At 37.3% G+C, this 24,005-nt stretch overlaps 1 protein-coding gene across 2 annotated transcripts in view; it reads left to right on the top strand.

Annotated features, from left to right (window-relative positions):
- The window catches only part of LOC121736320 (dual specificity tyrosine-phosphorylation-regulated kinase 2), a 32,650-nt gene extending 8,969 nt beyond the window's left edge, over nt 1-23,681 (top strand). For both annotated transcript variants that reach the window (XM_042127553.1, XM_042127465.1), the window contains exons 3-9: nt 4,469-4,632; nt 5,639-5,916; nt 6,220-6,358; nt 6,743-6,914; nt 9,762-9,905; nt 16,105-16,234; nt 22,472-23,681. In XM_042127553.1, coding sequence (XP_041983487.1) covers nt 4,469-4,632; nt 5,639-5,916; nt 6,220-6,358; nt 6,743-6,914; nt 9,762-9,905; nt 16,105-16,234; nt 22,472-22,640 — 1,196 coding nt within the window. In that variant the 3' untranslated portion in view covers nt 22,641-23,681. The remainder of the gene's footprint in view (nt 1-4,468; nt 4,633-5,638; nt 5,917-6,219; nt 6,359-6,742; nt 6,915-9,761; nt 9,906-16,104; nt 16,235-22,471) is intronic.
- Nucleotides 23,682-24,005: the final 324 nt, after the last annotated feature.

Below are 24,005 nucleotides of genomic sequence, written 5' to 3'. Positions count from 1 at the left end.
TCATTAACCATTTAGTTGGATATAACGAGCGCAAACTAAGTGCTCTCTCGTTTACTAAAACGCCGGAGGCACTTAACAGGTCACCAGTTTCTAACCGATATTGCATTAGCAAGAGTTGAACATACACACACATTATGACTATATGGCACATTCACAACTCTATCCGCCGTACTCAGAGACATTTAATTATGATTAACCTTCAATTTAATGGAGAGTTTGACAGATAATGTATGGGAATTATGTCAAAATTTTGAATTAATTACATTTAAGTAATTAATGTTCCACTCTAAGTGCGGCAGTTAACCACTCGGGTTACTTATCCCGTGTGAGTAAATATAGTATCTAGCAATGTGAGACGTACTTTAGCATGATTTTAAATGGGTGACACTATTAGAAAAATTTATTCATAATATGATGACGGAGAGACTTCTTGATTAGGTTCGGTTATTTAAAGACTAATGTCAATGTAAGTGGTGATTTTTCGGTTGGACTTGACATACCGTATAAATACCGTATAAGTTACGTAGGCTCTACTTATGAATAAATTTCTGTAAGATCACTTAGGAGTGGCTTCCAACCTCATTATTATTTTTATGCGTTAAAAGAAAGTATAAAAGTAACTTGTCTCAAGCTAAGCAGTTTGGAGACGTTACCTACGCAAATAGCTAAGGTAAGAAAAAATCAAATCAATTGGCTAATGGCGTCGTCGAAATTGAAACAAAAAAGTAAAGACTTTATTAAGGAACATAAAAATTACAAAAAGTTTATTTCATTGTCACACAAGTTGTGTTGTGTACACAGTAAAATCATTATAATAAAACCTTTGGCGAGTAATATGTAATTATAAATAAACAAGTTTAGTTTGTCATGCCAAAACCTGCAACCTGCAAAAGAAAGCCAATGAGTGACCTTGCAATATTTTATGACGAAAATCGATATACCACAAAGTGCTTTTTTTCTTCGGCTTCCAAACATACCTAAAAATTTCAAGTGTACAAACAGATCTAATAGATCTAATAATACACACCGGAAATACATAATTCAATTACAGTAGAGCTGTTACCTGCGACTTTATTCGTGATATATCGCGTAGAACAATAGTTTCGTAGCGCCGACGTGCTACGGCTTCAGACTCGCAGTCAGCCTTCCTAAATAAAACTGCCCAACGTGGAAAAATATCACAAATCAAACGATTCAATATCCTTTTTATAAAAAAAGATATTTACGCACAAATCTTCAAAGTCCACCCTCTTTGTCATGTAACTTTTCCAATATGCCATCAAAGTCAAGCAGACCTTGAAAAGTTATACACGGTACAAATATCTTAAGATTTTATTGATCATATCAAACCAGCAGTTTCTAAATTTAGCTCGTTCAAACTCATCCGCCTATAATGTTACTTCAGACGTCCTGATGAATTGTCACCCCGATGCCGCGGCCCGTGCCGGGATTTGGGTCAAGAGCAAACGGCGAGGGGGAGGGGGAAAAGGGGAGGCACAAGATCGGCCCGAAATGTCTGCCTCTCCTGTGTACGATACAGGAAGGTATGCAACGTGTTAGTATAACGATCCTCTCGATGCACGATGTACTCACTAAACCATTGATGTATTAAATTCTAGAAATGTTCTATTTTGTGATATGTGTGTGATTAGTGATTACAGAATAGAATATTATACCGTTCTAGAATTATTAGGTACAGAGAGATTCAATGATTTAACCATAGTTTGACAGAAATATATGGTTATGAAGTTTATGTCAATACCTTTATGAACTTAAAATTAAATAACCATCAAATATGTGTGCGGCTTATTTCTAGTTCTAAAATAGGTGTTTGAACATTCTTGTGAAGAGTCTCGTAGGTGGTGTGGCATATTATAAAATTTAAAGCGCCCTGCGCCTACGTTCAAGCCACTGCCTCCTGCGACAGCAAGCGGGGAGATTTTCCTTTACAACTTTCGATCAATATAAAGATGTCGCAATATATATATATATATATATATATATATATATATATATATATATATATATATATATCTGTGGCTTATTTTTCAAGTGACTTCTATTCCAAGTGTCAAAAAAATGGGTCCAGTTATTTTTTAAATATAATATATTCTTTTTTAAATCAATGCGAAATAACATACACAGTGTGACCGAGCGAGCACAACAGCGAGCAGCAACTTGGCTAAAAGCACTCTCGTGTCTCTTAATTAAAATATTAAAAATATTTTCCACCGAAGATGCATGTCATCCACTCGTCCGTGACACGGTTGAGGCGAAGCCCTGCATCATCGAGCATCAAGCCGGAGCACCCTAATTTCATTAACAAGTTACTCCATCGACGGAAATGATTTCTGGCGCGCCGCCAATCTGATGCCTCCTGCTGCAGATATGTCAATACCGTTACTAAGGCATTATAAATGCATTTTACCAGACTAATTGAGGACTTTTGTAGGTTGCACTTTTAATAGGTGCCGCAGTTCATAGATAATATTGCTTTTTATGTTACTAGTAGGTGTTATTATTTTTACTTAGTAATTATTGCATTTTATTTTTCAAAAGAATTTAGACATTAACAAACCTTCTATCTGCGGAAGAATTCATTGTACTACATACGTACTGTCAAACAAAGGCATTTCCTCTATGTTTTAATATCCTCAGTTCTTTAAAATTACTGTGCAACCGATTTTTTATGCAATTCACAGTTTGAGAGTAGAGCACGGGGAAAAACATTGACTACTTTTTATCGTGGAAATGGCATAGGCATAGGTCCTAAGCGATTTCTATTGCCTCGTATAAAATCGCGGAGAACAAAATACAAAGTATCCGAAGCTCTATAAAGATGAGCGCCTAAAATTTTTACACGGCAATATTTTAAGTGAAGCGTTTATAGAGATTTACGGCAGGCACTGGCCTACTTACAGGCCTTACAGCAGCTTCGGGACTCGGGAGGACGTTTTTAATTTTCCACGTTAATGTTAATGTTTTTGAATAGAGTTTCATGTTGCCTATACAAATTAATTTCTATAGCTGTCGCTTTGAAAGTATTTGGAAAATTACGGGATCCAACATGTTGGCCAACTCATCGATCGACGAGGACTATTAGGTATATCGTCAGATGAAGTGTTTTCTTGGATTTCCCCAGAGAATAACTAAATAAGCACTGGTTCTATATTGTAACATAGCGGCTTCTATACAGTAGTAGAAGTTACTGAAGTATATTTTTTGTAATTTATTTAAAATCATGAGGGAGCACTATTCGCGGTAAAGCAACAATGCCCAAACTACATGTCAACGAACTTTCTTTGTTGTTTTCGGCATTCTACAAAGTACATTCAAGTTACTGTCTGACGCAGACCACGTAAAAAGTAAAAAAGCCGCATGTTTTGTCCGGCTCCACCGTCTACCGGGTGTTGACTTTGAAGCATAAAAGTTTGAAGAATTACCTTCTTAAATTTTTTGTATATTACACAGTTAAAACATACAGTTTACAGTTTTCATAGCGTCGCGCGTCGTGTTTTATATTAGTAAATTTTGTCACAGTAGCTTAATATGACACTGCGAGTACAAAAAAGATAGAGACAGAAGGTTACTCGTATTGCTTATTATTCGCTGCAGTTTTCTGACTTTTCAACGCTGAAATATTAATTACTATAAAGTTGTAAGTTATTGTATGTTGCTTTCTGCTTGTGCGTATTCTGTGTGGCGAGTCCCGGCCTGCCCTTGACCCGGGCTCCCGGGGCGCCTCGCAGCGTATTGCGATTGTTTTCACGGATCAAATATGTTTTAATAATCCGAATCGAAACTGAGCAACAAGCGAACAAGCTCTGTTAATTGGCATTTGTGATATTGCGATCGTGTGGAGCTGACGGCGATTTTAATTAAGATCATTGTTTATCGAGCAGTAGATAATTATATTAATAGTTAATACGTACAAAAATATTATACAATACATAATATAATGCATAAATTTTATGGTTTGTTCTATAAGGGCCGAAACACATTAACCGTAATGCTGAATTCGGCAGAGTTCTTTGGATTTCATTATGAGTTTGGACTGATTTTGCCGCTGATTTTGGCGGTGCGATGCCGCAACGCTTATGTATGTGTTTCGGCACTTTCGGCCTTAAGGACAAATGCCCAACCACACGCTGATATAACTTCGGTGTGGCTGGGCAGTTATTTACCACAGAGGTAATAAAACCACAACCAACCCACAGTTATTATCAGGAGTCCCGAACGATACGCTTAATCTCATTTGGGATACGCAGTTAAATTAAGAAAAAGAAAAGTAGGATTAAAAAAATTGACACATAATATGAGCCATTAGCACCTTAGGCTAGATTAGGTTAAAGTTAGGTAGTACTTACTAAACGTACGGACTTACTTTGGAGTTTGAACCTTCGGCTCGGCCATGATGATTGGATAAACAGTGGTATGTGACACTCTAAATATGTTTTCACCTCACCAGAGGCACTGAAGCTGTACGGCACGCGGCTGTCGGAGTGGGAGCGCGCGGAGATCCGCAAGTACCCCGAGCTGTGGTACCTGGGGCTGGAGGCCAACAAGGTGCAAGCGCGCACTGACCTGCCCAATAACTGCGGTTTCGACGATGAGAACGGCAGCTACACCAAAGTGAGTCTTGTGCTACAGGGAATAGCAGCTGTAGTCAGTTGCGCTGGTACCTGGGGCTGGAGGCCAACAAGGTGTAGGCGCGCGTCGACCTGCCCAATAACTGCGGTTTCGACGATGAGAACGGCAGCTACACCAAAGTGAGTCTTGTGCTACAGGGAATAGCAGCTGTAGTCGGTTGCGCTGGTACCTGGGGCCGGAGGCCAACAAGGTGCAGGCGCGCGCCGACCTGCCCAACAACTGCGGCTTCGACGACGAGAACGGCAGCTATACCAAAGTGAGTCTTGTGCTAGATTGTTAGACAGCTAAAGTTGGTTACAAATAATAGACCTTCGTTTGCACTATCACATGGAAGAGCAAAACAGCCAAAGCAGAATTCTGTCTCTAATTTATTAATCAGCTTTAAAATTTATTTACTGATATTCACCAGTTGAACCGGAGCGTCTTCAATGCTGTAGTCTACCATAGTCACCTTTATAATAAATAGTTACTCGTAATAATATGTAGATAAATATATTGACCTTTAGCTCAAATTAAACCAATTTTGTATCATGTGAGGTTTCCAATTACTTATACTTAAATAGACGAAGAGGAGCGGTAGCTGTAATGAAATCAAATTTTCCGCAATTAAAGCCATTTAACTTCAAATTATTTAAATTAAATGAATGCAAAGCTCATCACTTTACAACTTTTCTACGCAAAGTAATTTACACCATAATCAGGAATCCGTTACCGGATTGCTGGCGGCGAAATGTCTGAAATATAAGCCGGTACGTGTGAATACCGCTTGCCCATAACGATATACTTATGTATTTTGTAACTGGAAGACATGAAATGACTCTAACCCCATTTGATGTTAAAAACGATAAAAACGCTCAAAATGCCTCAAATTTTGAGCGTTTTGATCGTTTTTAACATCAAATCAAATGAAACGCGGGGTTAGGGTGCTACTAGGTAAAGGATACAATAAGTGTTGCAGTAACATCTAACTCAAATTTTAACTTTACAGCAAATCCACGACCACATAGCGTACAGGTACGAGATACTAGAGGTGATAGGGAAGGGCTCATTTGGCCAGGTCATAAGGGCGATGGACCACAGGACGGGCAACCAGGTGGCCATCAAGATCATCAGGAACAAGAAGCGGTTCCACCACCAGGCGCTGGTGGAGGTGCGGGTGCTGGACCACCTGCGGCTCAAAGACCGGGAGCAGACGCACAACGTCATACACATGCTCGACTACTTCTACTTCAGGAATCATTTGTGCATCAGCTTCGAGCTGATGAGGTGAGTTAATATTGCCAATGTGTTCTGTTAACAGAGGTAGTATGAGGTTTTTATGAGATCGAAACAAAGCTCTTAGCAAACAATGCTGGTAATGTTATTCGACTACCTAGAAATCTTAGCAATTTTACGGCAAGATGTGACAAAAACTCACTCAGCACATAATCTGATGATGATGTTGATAATGATAATCTCAATTTCCTGGACAAAATATAATGTTTATTGTTTACCCATTTACATAGCCAAAAGCCATCAGTTACACCAAAGCTACAAATGAGTTACTAAAGTTGACCTTTAATATTCCAGCATAAACCTGTACGAATTGATAAAGAAGAACAACTACCAGGGGTTCAGCCTGTCCCTCATCCGGCGGTTCGCCAGCTCGCTGCTGCGCTGTCTGCGGCTGCTTGAGGCTGAGAACATCATACACTGCGACTTGAAACCTGTAAGAATATGCTCATCTACTCTACCTTACGAGTTACGACATTTAATTTTTGTGGTGTTAAGAATGGTCAAATATTGGCCCACATTTTACTAACTTGATAAATTGCAATTGACTGTACGTTCAGAATACCATGATGCTCATGAAGTCGGCTTGACAATTTGGCACATTAAATACGCCTCTAATGTAGTGACTGCCCATGACACTAGCACATTCACGTTATATTGGGGTTCACGAAGTTTTGCTTGTCTTTAATTAATACACGTTTTACTTTCCGTATGTAATGGCGATTCTAATAGTTATCTCACAGTCGTTCTTTAAAATCAAAAGAAACGGTGATTTATAATCATGTTCATGAGCATTCAAGTGGTTGTTTGTCGTTTTCAGGAGAACATCCTGCTGAAGGCGCGAGGCAGTTCCTCCATCAAGGTGATTGACTTCGGCAGCTCGTGCTACACGCACGCGCGCGTCTATACCTACATCCAGTCGCGCTTCTACCGCAGCCCTGAGGTCATCCTCGGCCTGCCCTACGGCACGCCCATCGACATGTGGAGTATGGGTGAGTTCTGGCCCAACTCCCAATCTTTTTAGAAGCAGCAGGCTTATTTACTGGGGGAGGGGGATTCCCCTGGACCTGGACCACAGGACACTCAGTCATCAGATCATCATTCACAACAATTTTAGAATAACATCCTGCTGTATGCCTGAGGCACCCATAGACGAAGTTATTTGGGGAGGGGGAAGAGCCAGTATGGCGCGGGCGTGACACATGATATACAATGCTCTCTAGTCACTCAGCTTCACTCGGAGGCCAGCCTTAGCCTGACCTTGTGTAATAAATAGAAGATCTAGAAGTTTGAGTAATTAATTAGTAATTACTAAACAAATAGTAAGGTTTACATATTTTAAGAAAGTTATGCGAAACATTTGGCATTTCTATTATGCGTGCAGGCCGTTGGCCTGTTATACAATTAATTGACACTATTAAACAAATTATACCGCCAAAACGAGACTCGCATACTCGCTCAGTGTTGCCATGTTAATTATTGTTTGCTGTGTCGTGCAAATTACTGTAAACCACTTTCAAAAGCCGAGGTAGCAGGTACTATAAAACAAATAACAATATTACTGCATTCCTTAGTCAATACCTCTGTCTCTGTCAGATACACGAATGCATAACAGTCCATAATAATTGTTATGAGGCCTATTCAAGTTGGCCCTAGAACAATAATATTATGTTCTTTTGCAGGTTCGTGATCACCTCTTCTAGTCCATCTAAGGCCTAGATGGACTAGAAGAGGTGATCTCGAACCTGTAAAAGAACATAATATTATTGTTAATTGCCAAGGATCTTTTTAGGATAGTCGAATACTGTAGAGTTAAGAGCTTAGACACTAAACAGCTGCGCAATCATGGTGACAATCTAAAATCTTGGTTGTCTATCAGGGCCTAATGTGAAGAGGAGCCTTTATATGCGAAACATGTTGTGCAGATTGAGAAAATCCTTAAAATGATTGTGAGTATCTCACTATAGTATTGAAGGTGAGGTAATAATTAAAAACAAAATATGAGCGAGCGAACTGGGATTGAATGCCTCACCCCTCACCCTGTAACTCTCTCCGCTTCTGCCGGGATCTGCCTGTACCTCGCTACGCCCATGTACCTATGTATTTTAATACTTTGACCTCATCAGTACGGAAGTTTTTCTAAACAACCGGGTATACGGGTAATTATCTAAACTGGCGACACTGGCAACATTGTGGGCACAAGATATTGGTATTTACGAATCGCACACGGCCAATGTCGCCTTTCTCCCGCTTTCTACCGAGTTGCGTAACGCGACGTTATGACATGTCGACATAATATGTCAGCCCGGGGCAAAGCTCCGCAGAGCAAATACTCTTAAAACAATAACACTGTAGGACAGTGGTTCTAAAATTTTGCTGGCTGGAATCCTATTAAAAAGCCAAATTTTTGACGGAACCCTAAAAATGAAAAAAAGTTACGCGTCCTTAATTTGTAAAATAAAGCGTAACTAGTTATTTAAGCGTAATCGAATTCATTAAAAAACGGAATTGGGACGCTGATTGGTAGAAGGGGTGTATTTTTCTCATTACAACGAGACGTATTCACGTGGAATCCCTACAAAGGCTTTGCGGAGACCCGGGGCTCTGCGCGGCGCACACGTTAAGTTACGAGTATGGCTGATGTAGAGTATGCACAAGTAGAGTATGTAAAATTATAAAAAAGAATTATACAGTATAATATGAAAGTTATGAACTTATTTACATACTGTTTACACATTTTGTTCAAATACATAATATAACGTTTCAGTATTTGCACTTTATTACGTGTTTTTCAGCCATATTATGCTACATAATATATTTCGCAGCTATACCTATTATACGTTTCTTTTAATCCCACTCGTTTTGTGTTTATATTCGCACGTTGTTCGAGCAATAATTAATTCTTGATTGCAAGAGATCAAGTTATTACTTATAATCTTATCTTATAGATATATTTGTGACTCGAATAAGGCACGACCAAAAGTATGTCAGCTAATCTATGAATTTGTTATTAATATGTTTCTGCAATAATTACTAGCTATAAACTTTTAATCAACTGTAACTATAAAGAAATAAGAAAACGTAACGGAAGTTTTTTAATTCTCTATATTTAGAGATTTTTTTCTCACGCTCTATCGTTCTCTATGATTAAGAATTGGGGGCAGAACTTACTCTATTACACAATCACATTTTTTCGCTTATCTCTTTGAATCTTGTAATAACTCGCTAATAGAGATATAGCCTCCATTTATTTTGACCCTTACATAAAACTACGGTTATTCAACGTTTTACATAAACGTAGCTAACATTAGATGTAGGTGCATGATTAGCAGCATAGAGTTTTCTGGTCTCTAACAAGCTCATCAGCTTACGTCGATCTTTTATCCAAAACCCAAGTGAACTACCCAATAGCAGGTAAAATAGTGCATAATTTCAAATTATTCATTTGATAGGTAATTAAATTAAATTAAAATCTGTAAATTAAACTAATAAAATATATTCATACTTTAATCACTGTCTTTTGTCTTTGCCAGTCACATTGCTTATCTCTTGTCCAAACGTGATTATTATTTTCTTTTCAAATTCATTCATTCAAAATACAAATCACCAAAAAAAATGTCTTTCAGCGCTGCTACATTCAAAGCAAACTCTACATAGGAGACCCATACGGTGTGTAAAGTATTATCACTTACTTTTGTTACACCCTATATAATAAAATATATCATGAATAAAAAACTCAATAGACACCTCTCTTGAATGTTTTATTTTAACGCTCTATCGAGCGTTAACTTTAACCCGGACCGACCCTTGCAAGTAAACCAAAATACTGATGTTCCCAGGCTGCATCCTGGCGGAGCTGCACACGGGGTACCCGCTGTTCCCGGGGGAGAACGAGGCGGAGCAGCTGTCCTGCATCATGGAGCTGCTGGGCCCGCCGCCGCCCGACCTGCTGCTGCACGCCACTAGGAAGAGGCTGTTCTTCGGTGGGTAGTTGACCAGCTCCCCTCCTTTCTTAAATTATTACGGGGATGTTCTTTGCTACAGACAAGGGGGAAGAATGGGTGATAAAGTTAATGACCAACAAACCCCCATCGACATACATAATATTTTTTGTCATATTACGCATATAACAGCTCTATCATAATATTGTGATTATTGTGCAACGTACTATCTGATAAAGTCATACGCAAATTGAATCTACACAATGTGGTCGAGTTATGTTATACCCTGCAGCCAACATATTATAACCACTGACTTGACATAATCTGAGCAAATAACATGCATACTCGTAGATCCACTTATCTACCTACATTGAATAAATTTCTTTACTTATACATAGCAGTTTCATAACAAAAGTGATTAAAAATCGACCTGTTGATGGTCAATGGTGTGATTTATTGAACACATCTATCAGCAGTCAACGCGGTCGATATAATATGGGCCATATAAGGGTAGACCACTTTTAACTCCATCGGCTTATTATACTAGCATGACGCTCGCAATTATGTTGCGTTGTTCTTTCCCGAGACACAAAGGATCTCCATACCAAACAGCATAATCGGTTAAGTAGCTGGGGCGTGAAGAGGTAACAGACAGACAGACACACTTTCGTATTTATAATATTATTAAGTATATTTTTTTTTTTTTTTTTTTTTTTTTTTTTAATCTATTTTTATGGGGGTTTTTGCCAATAGACATGTCAACCCCATCGTATCCGCCTTAATGAAATTCACTCATCAACTTCCAGCAATAAATTGTAAACAGCCAAAGCTGCATTAGATCTAGGCATGTGCAAACAACTCAGAATCCATCCCACATCTAAAATATTTATATTAAATTGGTTGATGAGTAAATTTCTTTTACTTCTATACTTGACACATTCCATCAAAACATGCCAGACATCATCTATTTTATTACAATTTTCACAGATAGCCGAATCTTCTATCTTCATTAAAAATGCAAATGACTTTGATAGAATGTGTCCTGAACGGATTCTTAAGGCTGTTTTTAACAATTTTCTACTTATGTTACTATCTGCAAACCAAGGGATATGAAGAGGCTCACATTGGATTGTTTTATACCATATTCCTTTTGTTTTACATCTCTCATCGAAATATTCTTTCCACAAAGATAATGTTTTGTTTTTAAATTTTGATAACAATTCAGAATAAAAAGGTTTTATAATTAATTCACTTCCAGACGAACATGCTTCTTTTGCCAATTGATCTGCCTCTTCATTACCTGGTAATCCGATATGAGACGGGACCCACTGTAACTTTAAATCAATTTGTCTATTATCACATTCATAAATACATCCCAGAATGTTATAAGCAATCGATATCCCTCGTAATCCCATCGCACATCGGACGATATGTTGTAGTGCACTCTTACTATCTGACATAATTACAATTTTTCTCAAATTACTTTCAATAGCATATTTTAGAGATTCATAAATACCAATTAACTCTAATGACATAATTGAAACTTCTCCTATCACTTTAAACATAAAACTTTGATCATTTGCTGGATCATAGATTCCTACGCCTCGTGCAGAACTACTTTTAGAGCCATCTGTAAATAATTTATGCCATGATCTATATTTATCTGCTATTTCGTCTTGAATTATACATTTTAAATTATTTGGCTCATATTCATCCTTAGCCTTTTTAACACTGCTTAAATTGGGAATAACAAAGCTCCTTATGTCTATTTGAGACAACCATATATCTAAACAAAACTGATCCAGCAGACGACTAGAGTAAACTTCTAAATTGCATGTTTCACGGTAAACATTAACTAAAAGTGGGAGTTTTTTCCTACACCAATATCGACATTGACATTTAAGACTAAGCTCTTTTATTAAATCTACTGTTGCATTATCTTTCCAAGAATATGATTTTAAAATATATTTGTATGCTAAAAATTGTCTTCTTATAAATAGTGGTGGAATGCTCAGCTCACTTTCCATGCAATGAATAGGTGAACTCCTAATAAACCCACCTATAATTCTTAAAACCTGATTTTGAACTTTATCCAATCTAGAAATATTGCTTTTAGCTGAACTACCATATAAAATACTACCGTAATCAAGTCTAGATCTAATTAATGAAAAATATAAACCTCTCATATGTATTGGATGAACTCCCCATGACGTTCCCACGAGAACCTTTAGAATATTTAAATATTTATTACATTTTTCTTCCGTCATTTTAATGTGCTTACCCCAAAGGAGACTCCTGTCTAACCATACACCCAAATATTTATAGCAATCTACTGAAGACAATTGATTATTATAAATATTTAAAACCGGTATATTCTTTCTCCTTCCTCTGCTAAAAACACAAAATTTTGTTTTGTTTATAGATAATTTTAAACCAATTTCATTTAATGCTACAATAATTTTGTCAAGAACACTTTGGATTTTTCTTGCACATTCATTAAGATCTTTGTTTTTTAAAAAAATAGCAAAATCATCAGCATACTGAGAAACACCAATTCCTTCATCCAAAACTAATCTACATATCCTTCGGGTTACTAAATTGAAAAGAGTAGGAGAGAGCGGATCTCCTTGTGCCAAGCCTTTAAAAGTCCATCGTATAAAATCTCCTAGTCCATCATCTTTTTTGATTTTTAAGTGTCTCTCCTTCAAAAAAGACCATAAATATTTACAAATTTTTTTACCAACGTTAATTTCATCCAAATTTAAAACCACTTTATCTATTAAAACATCATTATAAGCACTCTCGATATCCAAGAAACAGACAAGAGTTGGCATATTATCAGACATCCCAATTTGAATATAAGAAACTAAACGAACTAAATTATCCATACAAGATTGAGACTTTCTAAAACCTACTGTTGTAGATGATAATACATTATTTTTTTCAACAAACCATTCTAGACGCTTAAGAATCATATTATGAAAAATTTTGCAAATACAGGTCATCAAAGAAATGGGCCTCAGTTGTAAATCGGCCCCATGTTGACTTACTTTAGGTATCGGTAAAATAACCACCTCCCGCCATTGCCATGGAATCTGTCCAGTATTAAAAACCAAATTGTAAATATTCAACAGAAAGACTAATAAAGTTTCTGGAAGCGAAGATATCATAGAGTATGTGATACCATCATCTCCTGGCGCCGTATCTTTATTTTTAATACTATTTTTAAGTTCTTGTAGGGAAAAGTTCGATTCTAATTCATAGTTTTCGGAGGAAAAAGTTGGAGAGACATTTTCGACCCAATCTGGAGTAAGTGATTCTAATAAATTTTTTCGACTATCTACATCTACATACGACACATTTCTACGAATTCCCTTAATCCATTGCATTCGTCTCCACATTTCAGTAGGTGAAGTTTCCGAACTTATAGAATCATAAAAATTTTTACGGCTTTCTTGTTTTTTAATTTTAATCATTTTTGCTGCCTCCTTAATCTTAGATTGTAGTTTAATAAAATTATCTGGGGTGGGATTTCGACGAAACTGACTAAGAGCTAATCTGCGTTGGGCTACAGCTAATGAGAGTGATTGACACCAATAATCTTTTGCCTTAAACTTAGATTGTGGGTTATTACATATTTTTATTAAAGGTACACTGGTGTTAATCGCTGTGTTTAACATATTTAGGAAAACATCATACATTAATTGTACATCGCTATTTAAGGATTCTACATTAATTTCTGAAAAAGATGAAACTAAACTATCTTGAAACTTGGACCATGAAATTTTCTTTACATTTCTTTTTTGAAAATAATTATTTGAAAAATTTATTTTTGTGTAGAACTTAATTATAAGATGATCACTACCAAAATTCTCATTTAAAACTGTCCATAGAAAATTTATAGCAATATCCGCAGACACGAATGTGATGTCTGGCGACGATCTTTGTAAATTTTGATTTACTAATTTTATACGAGTATGTGTTCCATCATTTAAATATACATAATTATTGTCTGAAATAACATCCGACAACTGAGTTCCTCTCAAATCTGTTTTATACGACCAATCACTATGGTGTGCATTAAAATCTCCCGCTATAATAGTTTTATTAGGAAAAGAACTAAACAAAAAATGCCAGTCCTCTAACATTGTTCTAGAAGATGACGGGCAGTAAACAGAAACAATATTTTGAATATACTTACAGTTATGAACCTTCACATGAAGCGTCTCTATACTTGAATTATGGCATTGAAAAGTACTTACCGAACATCGAATAGATTTATGAATTAAAATTGCCACACCACCATATGAGTCCGCTCTGTCTTTTCTGAAGATATTGTAACTATTTATATGAATTCCTAAATTGGAGTCAAACCAGGTTTCACTAATTATAGCAATGTGAATTTTTTCTCGAATTAAAAAATCACTAAAGCTAGTCAATTTTGGGCGCAAACTTTGAGCATTCCACTGTACAATATTAATATCAATAAATTTCGAACTATCGCTGTCCATTATTAAGTACAGCTTCTAATATACTCTCAAATAAATTAAACTTATTAAAGAAATTAACTATAAACGTTTTACATTCCTCAATAATAATATTAACAACTGCACCAATTTTTTCCTCAAACGTTTTCTTTGACATTATTGCTTGGTATAACTTTTCCAGTAACTTTTTAACATCTATTTTATTTTCTTCCTTTTCTACATAATTACTTTGTGTGTCATTTTCTTCTTCTTCAATATGATTATCTACTTCCATTTCTTTAACTATTTCACCTTGATTTCTATCTTCATTATTACGTTGCCTTCTTTGTTTCTGCACTCTTTTTAATTTTCTTCCTGTTGAAATACGAACCCCATTTTCTGATCCAGAGCTACCAGAATTCAAATCTTGTGTTTCACGTATTCCAACTTTTCTTTTCACAACATCGCTGTACAAATTTGGTGTAGTCAAATTATTTTCTGTTACAATGGTTACAATCTCAACATTATTGGCTGTGTTGTCATCATTATGAGAATTATATTTATTTTTTTCCTCACGTCGTATAGCTATTATCTCTAGAGCTTTTTTATAAGTAATATTTTGTTCACTCATCAAAAGACGGATTTCTTTTTCTTTCGCAAACATTGGGCATCCTCGATCAAGTACAAAATGTGAGCCTTTACAATTTAAGCATTTAATGTTCTCTAATGAACAATTTGTATGACTTGAATTCCCACACTTGGGGCACAACATTTTTTTACTGGGACAAAATTTTATATAGTGTCCAAACTTCCAACAGCCAAAGCACTGGGTCACCGGAAATACGAAAGGTTCTACCTTAAACCTACAACCATATGCATATGCATACGGAGGTAAGGTAGAATTTTGGAAACATATTCGAACTGATTCGCTATCTATCCATTTTCCTTCCGAGGACAACCTTTTCAATCTCTTTATGTTTAATATAGTATGTTCACACTCGAAAATTTTAAACATCTCATCTTCCTTTAAATCCAAATCAACCCCTTTAATCAATCCATAAGAAACGGAGTTTTCAAAAGTCTTTTGACAACGATAATCTAAATCTTTGAATTTTGAGCAATTGAGCAATTTTTCGGCATCATTTTCGTTTTCAAATTGTATAAAAACCTTGTAGGGAGATTTGTATTTTATTTTAATAATATTCTGAATATTTTCGCTTAGTAATAACCGTGCCATCGCCATCTGCTTAGGTAACTCAGTACTAGAAGTAACACAAATTTCATTTTTTTTCTCAAAATCTTCCATTTGCTCAAATCCCGCTTGTTTTTGAACAGACTTATCAATCAAAGATGTACTACGTATAAGGCGTTTTGGTTTACGCACAACCGTTGTAAAACCATCACTACTTTCCGTCTCATCTTCTCGAGTTTTTCTTTTCTGCACAATAGGCTGATGATTTATATCATCTTGAATGGTAATATCTCCTGAATATTCGAGGTTGTGAAGTTCAATCTCACACTCTCTGATATAGTCAGAATCCCTGCTATTGCTACTTTGTAAATTTAAATCTTCCTCTTCCTCCATCATGCAAAATAATCGTTGAAACGAAACAAACGATACGTATTACGTAGATAGGTACACTTGCATTAACGATCGCGATACGCGTACGCACAGACCGAAAGCTCACGCGCCACTGATTAAGTATATTAAGTATGGTTTTTCTCTGTAAACTACCTGATGCGTTTCTACTTCTTACTACAACATATTTCCGCAGACTCAAAGGGCTCCCCGCGCGTGGTGACGAACTCGAAGGGTCGCAAGCGGCGGCCGGGGTCGCGGACGCTGTCCACGGCGGTGCGCAGCGACGACCCCGCCTTCCTGCACTTCCTGCATCGCTGTCTAGAGTGAGTACTACTGAGAGAGACTAGAGAGACATTTTTTATCTCTTTTTATCACAAACAGAATAAAAAAGACAATGCATCAGAATCTGCAAATGAAACAAAAACGAAGATAGAAGTCTTGATATTATGTTAATAGTTAGACAAACTCAAGGGCGGCCTTATCGCTATTTAAAACGATCTCTCTCGAGATCGCTTATAGCATAAACGTCACTGAGATATTTCATTTCAAAGAGAAACAATGATATTATGTTGTATCAGAATCGACGAATGAAACAGAAACAAGATGTGACCAACTCGGCATATCCAGTGCCGAATTTATATTATATTTTATGAGTATAGGTTGTTAAACTAATATGTATTCTGTGGTATAGACCACTTTATTTCCGCCGCCCTATGTACGAAATTTGTCGGCCGGCGGCCCCCTATATGGACGCGGCTTAAACGGCCTATTTATAAATCCGGGGCTGAGCGTCGCATCCAGATATCATCAGGCGTTTTGCCCAATATAGACCACATTGACAAATTGGCATGTTACATCCTAGCGCTAAATATGGCTGATAGATTAGCGAGAGTTGTTTTGAACAAAGTTGCTCAAGTATGATTGAGTTTACGTCAGCTAAGTAAATGTGGTAATTTTATACGATTCTGACTATTTTTTAAAATTTCACGTATTAGAAAGCTATAATTTAGCATGGGGATAAATATTTATGATACATAGTGACAAAACAGCGTAATGCTAAGTACTCACATACGGTTTTGCTCGATCGAGCAATAACGTCGAGCAAAACCCGCGGCTCGGGCTTTCGTCCACACATTAGTTTATTCTAAATCGATATAACATTTAATTCCATCGAGCCGGCTCGATGCGAGCCTTCGAGCTGTGAGTTTTGCGGTCCACATAATAATTGTTACTCGATTTGGAGTAAAACTATCGAGCAAACCGCATGTGAGTACTTAGCATAATAAAACACAAACAGTACACGACTGGTTCCATGTTTACATTCATTTGTGTTTAAAAATACAGCGTCACTTCTTTATTGATAGGTTAGTTTTTGCATATTATGAACTTTCATTAAACGACCACCTATATTCATATTAAAACTCAAATTTAGCATAAAATAATTAAAAACACAATGCTTTATGTTTAAATTTCAATAATATGAGGAGGTGAGTGATATTTTTTCGGAGATATAATAATTCAAATTTAACAAACAACGGTAGTCTCACAGTGTTACATTGGGAAACTCATTAGTTATTATTCATAGCAATTACTCTGTTAAAATTAACATAGTTAGCTACAAAACAAGAGGATTGACCCAGAGCCGGTGTGGTTTACAAAATTTTCTCATTATTGTTATTAAAACATTAAACTAAGTTAATATCGTATGGCGCAATTGTCTTTTGAGAGCGCTTCGGAAAAACAACATTTATCAGCATAGCTTTGTTCCCAAAATGATGTATTGACGGCGCGGTGCAGTGCAAGTTTATGAGTGCGGTATGACCACATTCATTGCCTTGATATTATGAGAGTTTGCTTAAATTGTTTAAAGTTATTGTTTTGTAACTTTTTAAAAATGAACTATTTTACAAAAATGTTTGGTAAAAGGTGGCTCCGTGCGAATTCCTTACACCGGTTCTTCTCGCCGGGTTAGTTCCCGAACCGGTGGTAGGACTCATGTAGACGTTTTATAGTGATAATTTTTATCCGAAAATAACTCATTTCATTTCAATGCATTCGTAATGTAATGTAAAACCATAAAATGTCTTATTACGAAAGTGGAGTAAATCCGGAAAATCCGGCTGTCTCGCCGAAAATTGAAAATGTTGGTTTTGTTTTGACGATACATGCCCATAGCTATGACTAGAGAAAATACTACAAATAAATATCTATATAGACTGGGCTGATGATGATGAATGGTGATATAGAGTACGTAATATACAACTTGTCCACATCAATCCAACAGCCTAATAAGACCGAAATCCACCAACGTCTGTTAGTGTTAACAGCTTGTTAAAATGGAATGTCTTCTCTTTCATTCATATGAAAAACGAAAGAGATAACGTGATACTGATTCGAGCATTAACTTTAACAGTCGTCGGTGAAATTGGGCCTAATACGAGTAAATCCGCGTGCCACACCCGCGTCTGACTTTGGCCGTCTGACCCCAGTGAAAGTGCCGAGAGAAATCCCAAACAACGTGGGAATACGCCCGCCGCCCGCAGCTTCTGTGCCGCACTATTATTACTAGTCCTGACCGCTACCTGTAAGGCTGTAACACAAATCCTTCAGGTACTTAGCACGGGACCAGACTGACGTGGTGTGAAGCGTCCATAGGTATTATTATTATTAATAAGCCTGTCAAAAAAACTATCCTGGATCTGATAACAACCCCCACACCGGCTTCGGTGACGGTGGTCGGTTTTATTGAAACCAGGCCAGTTACGCAGGAGTATAGTGCCCAAGTGTGTGCGCAGTACACATTAAGAGCACTCGCTCTTAATGTGTACTGCGCACCATTTTGTTTGTGCTAATTACTTGAAACTTGTTGACTGTATATTGATGTGGATTATAAAATAAAGATAAAGTTATTACGCTTTTATAGAAGAATAGATGTAGCGCCTATGGCGGACGTTAGACGTGAAGTGGGTTGACGTTTCAGTGTTGTTAGTTGGCGCGGCGGAAGACGTCAGCTGAAGTAGAACTCTCCATTCCTTTACTTTGATGGCCCAGTGCGACGGAAGAGCGACACGACTAGCGAGAGATCAGGCGCAGGACTGACTTTTTACATGCCCATCCGACGCATGGATCACCTTACTTGTCAAACAGTCAGTCCTAACCAAACTATAGCATTTCCCAACGTAAAAATCGAACCCACGACTTCCGAGTCAAGAGCCATGTTCTCTAAACTGCTGGACCACTAAAGGCGTAACAAATATGGGAGTTGCTACGTATTTATTTGGACTTCAGAGTACCTCTTACAATCTCGGATTAACTAACAATACTACGTAACTGACTTGAATGATATTATTTAACTTTCTTCCAAGTTTTAAAAATACGAGGTTAATATTCTTATACTGAGCAGGAAACGTACCTAATGGTGGGTTTATGATGTATTACATAATACACAGCTTTTTATTTCACATGTAAAGTATATAAACAGCGGTTAAAAACCATAAAATGCGTGCGGTATGTCGCTTTTCTTTCGTTCGAAAGACACATTCCTTTCCCACATTACCGGCAAAAACGTCCAAAATGCGCACGCGCAGTGAAAGGTTACGGTGACGTAACCGACGACTAGACAACCTGACTGCGACAACCGACAACCACTCAGTTGATACTGGTAACCTATACAGAGTTTTCTTGACATTTTCAAATGAACACGCTAGTTATTGCTTTACGCGTCATGAAGAAAAGCCCACTTATTTTGTAACTGCACGAAATAGACTCAACATTCTGAGTCTACTGTGAATTTCAAAACGCCGATGACATACCAAAGCTGTATTAGTTAAATCTACATATTAATACGTGAACGAAAAACTTTGTATCCCTTTTCACGAAAAATGCGGAAACGTAGGTGCATGAAATTTTGCACAGTTCCGAGTATAGTTTATATGGTGAAGGAGTGCATCGAGCTAATATTATTTTGAAATTATGCTTTTATCATACATTTTTTTAACAAATAAAACATTACACACACTACAATACGCACACTCAAGAAGATGACAGATTTTTGAGTGACAAACCTATATATATAAGTATATACGAATTATACTCTTTTATGTATGGTTGAAGTCTGTTGACAATTTTTTTATTGAATCTTAGATACTATTAGACAACCAGAGACAAGAGTTGAAAAAAATAATGATATAATCAATATTCTTTTACAAAATATAGGTAGTAGCCCTAATGTCTTTGATACTAAGGTCGAATTTCGACCATTGGGCGAACTCTAGTATTAATATACACTTGCAATAACTTAGAACCACAGTAGAACATTAAACTCATACACTCAATTGGAATGACGTAGTCCGGAGGACTACTTTCAAATTCGTTCATAATATTTTCTTATAACTTAATTTTAACATAGTAATAAAATACTACTATCATCGTGTTTGTTGGCCAGAATGTTTACTCTCGGCGTAACCTCTCGTAACTCGCAAGTCGCAACTCATACCGCACACACTTAGGCATTAAAGGTGATTAAGAAAATGTCGCGTCTGCGTTGCGCCAGCGTTATCTAACGCGTTACGTCATATTATACGTGCGTAATTAGCTACTGTTCAGAGTTATTTTACCGCTAACAGGAGCCAACAGGACCTTTATGATAACGTCATAAAAACTGCTTATAGAATAAAGAATTCTGACCGGTCTAGCACTGCCAACTTTAGCGGAAAGATGTGAGACATATTATAATTGGTAATTTATAAGTAAAATTAACATCATTCTTTATATCACTTAACGTAATGGCTAATGAGTAATGACTCAGAAATATTATGTAGTACGCACAAACTGCTTATGTAAGGATTGAAAGTTGAGATTAAATCCGAATTAGCGAGCCTTGTTTTTCCGAAGCAACACTATGTCTTGTTCGCTAGTCCGCGGTTTATATCATTAATCAAATCGAATTAATTTAATGTTGGTTTGTATAAAGTAACAGCTCTATCATAGACATAATGCAATAGTTACTTTGTATCCAATAAATGAATATTATTATTATCTTTCATATTATTCATAACTTGTGTTGATAAAAAATTGGCTACTTTAAATGTTCAATTCATTCAAATCGACCGTGCGTTCTTGCTGTGTCTGATTCAGGAGCTACATGTCTCGAATTCTGAATCAACATTTACCATTAGAAAACTCAATTAGGGTGGATAACATAATTATGTGTGTGTTGTAACATATATTATTATCTATATATAACGTATCAAATGTTTACTAAACTTACCATGCAGCCTTGTCGAACCAAAAACATTTTCTACCGCCACTCCCGATCCTAATTATCTCAACACAATTATTATCTTTCATAACTTCTTAATGACAAAAAACGTTACTTTAGTTGGTAAAAGTAGAGTCTGGGCTGTAGGGATTGCCTTGATCTAGATTCCCAATCTAGACCCCTCACTTACGACGTAAGATTTCAGTACTTATAGACAGGGAATTGAGTATAATGAGAAACTTTCTTTGTTAATATTTTAGAGAAAAAAAATTTTTGTATCAAAAAGTACTCCAAAATTATCTCGAACTGTAGCTTCGTAATAATAAGCATCATATTCTTTTTCACTTTGAAAATATTGTCTTAGTTATTAAGTACTTACTTGCCTAGTTAGGTACAGCTTATTTACAAAGCTACGACATATTGTAAAGTGTAACTTAAGAGACAGCAGAAACAGCTTAGCACTCCCTCGACTTGTTCGTGTCACTCAAGAGTTATCTTGCACGTGGTCAAAAACTTTTGAGTGATAGCTGTTTCGCATTGACGTTTTATTATGTCATCCAACTTCCAATACCTTAAGAGCCTTGTAGGTCATATATTCAGCTAAAAATGATCTCTTTCCCACATTCAAATTCCTGTCTAAATAGTTTCAAGCTCTGCGGAAAACGTTCTCGTGTAGGACTTATCGAAACCTGTATTAGGACCGGCTAGCGGCTGATTTGAACGAAGCTATTTAAGTATTTACTAATGATATAATTTATCTGTACGTGTTTCGATTGCGAATTACAGCTTGAACAACTATCATTTGGTGTATAAGGTGAATCAAATACTAAAAACCATAATATTACGTCGTAATACTGAATGATGGTTTCAAAGACTTTGACTCCACCTGTTACAAGTTACAACATGTTAATTTTCACGATTCGGGATGATAATAATTAATCTTATGTGTTGAACAAAAATGTCAATAAAGTATACCTACCATTTAGTTGAAATTAATATTCTTAACGATAGTTCTAAATAGTTAATGATATCTTAATGAAATCACACAACCTCTAGGTACGAATTTCGTCCAGTATCTAGTCCTGGATCAACCTTTGCTTTACTTCCGTGTAATGGTAGTCTTAATACCTTATACAGCCCTGGATTTATGTATAAGCACTATACTCTATAGGCCATGGCCTATGGGCGGCAGCGTCCTATGACGGCAGGTTACGTAAACGGGGCGGCGAAATTAAAGTGGCTCATAAAAATATAAACCCGGCCCTGACCTTATTCTCTACCGCTCATGTGATGTCCGCAGATGGGACCCGAAGCGACGCATCACGCCGACGGAGGCGACGCGGCACGAGTTCGTGACGGGCATGGCGCTGTCGGCGGCGCCCGCGCAGCCCCGCGCGCCGCCCCGTGCCCGCGCCCTGCTGCACTCCCAGTCCGCGGGCGACGTCGCCGCCATGCTGGGCCGCGCGTGACACGACCCCTGAGCCCGCCTCGGCTCCTCACCCCTATAGTAGACAACTGTAGAACCTTTTTTTTTTAATGAACCCGCTTTTACGGATTTCAGCAGGGTATCTTCCGACTAGTTCACCCGATGGTGCAGGTAAATGCTTGCTGGGAGAACGGAAGAATAAGATCCGTAAAAGTTAATTTGTTTGTCGAATTTCTTGTAGTAAGGTGAGCGCAGCTGGACGCACCAAACGCGCTGGAGTTGCCGCATATTATTTCGTATTCAACGCAGCTAATAAGTGCGGCTAGATCTGCGGTCATCTTAATTCTTAGGGCACAGAGGATGACACTTTTTTAGTCTTCGCTTATATTATTCTCTGTGTTGCGCTATTCCTGATATTATACAATTCAGATTTGTGATGAAATATTGACGACATCCATAGGTGGCGTCCACATCCAGTGCCGTACTTGTAATCTGGGAATAGTGTCGTTCTTCTAGTATCTATATCTCGAGGCACTAATATTGTCTTACATTAGAACTCGCCGTCAAGGTAGATCATCTAGAAATTTCTACTTTTACCTCACCTCGGGTATTCGTATTCCGAATGTCTCCGCTTTATAAGCCAACTCGAATTTATTAACTTTCTCGCGAGTAAACTTGACTCTATTGTATCTGATTTCTATCTGGCCATTTGGAATCCTGGCAGATTACGCAATGACTAACCAGCTCGGAAATGCGTCGACCTAAATGCACGCAGTTGTAGGTGCCATTCCACCGTTTAAAATCAAAACCAATGTTTCGCAAAGCTCTAAAGTTTCGAGCTTTGCGAAACATTGGTTAAACTATATTAATGTTGCAAATGCAACGATTATGTTTTACTACATACAAAAAGTACTTAAGAGTACGACTAACCCAAAAAATCAAACATCGTCCTTCTCTCTTCACACTCACGCCCATCTTTCATAGGCCAGGTGAAAAAGGCTCGATTTAAATGGGCCCGCGCGATCGTGCTGTTTGGCTACAGCATACATCACAAGCCGCTATTTAAATAAATCGTTACATTTAACTGCTTGTGATCTCGTTGTGCTGCGGCCAAACCGCTCGATCGCGCGGACGCATATAAATAGAAGTGTCTAAACACTTTAGGCCGAAAATACCCGACCGAAGTTCGGCATGATTACGCCCTCAATGTATTTTAAATTACCGGTGACCTACCCGGTGACACACCATGCTGAAATTACGTCGTGTTATATTGTACTCTCAAAATGCGTAGCGCATTACTGACGTAATCATGCCGATCTTCGGCCGCGTATTTTCGGCCTAGTGTGTTTAGAGTTTTAGAAACTAAAACTGTAATACATTATATATAATTACTGAATAGTTTATATTA

Source organism: Aricia agestis, chromosome 1 (genome assembly GCF_905147365.1).
Source record: "Aricia agestis chromosome 1, ilAriAges1.1, whole genome shotgun sequence".
Lineage (NCBI taxonomy): Eukaryota > Metazoa > Arthropoda > Insecta > Lepidoptera > Lycaenidae > Aricia > Aricia agestis.
Note: the sequence above shows the minus strand (reverse complement) of the source record. Positions and strands in the feature narration are given on the sequence as shown.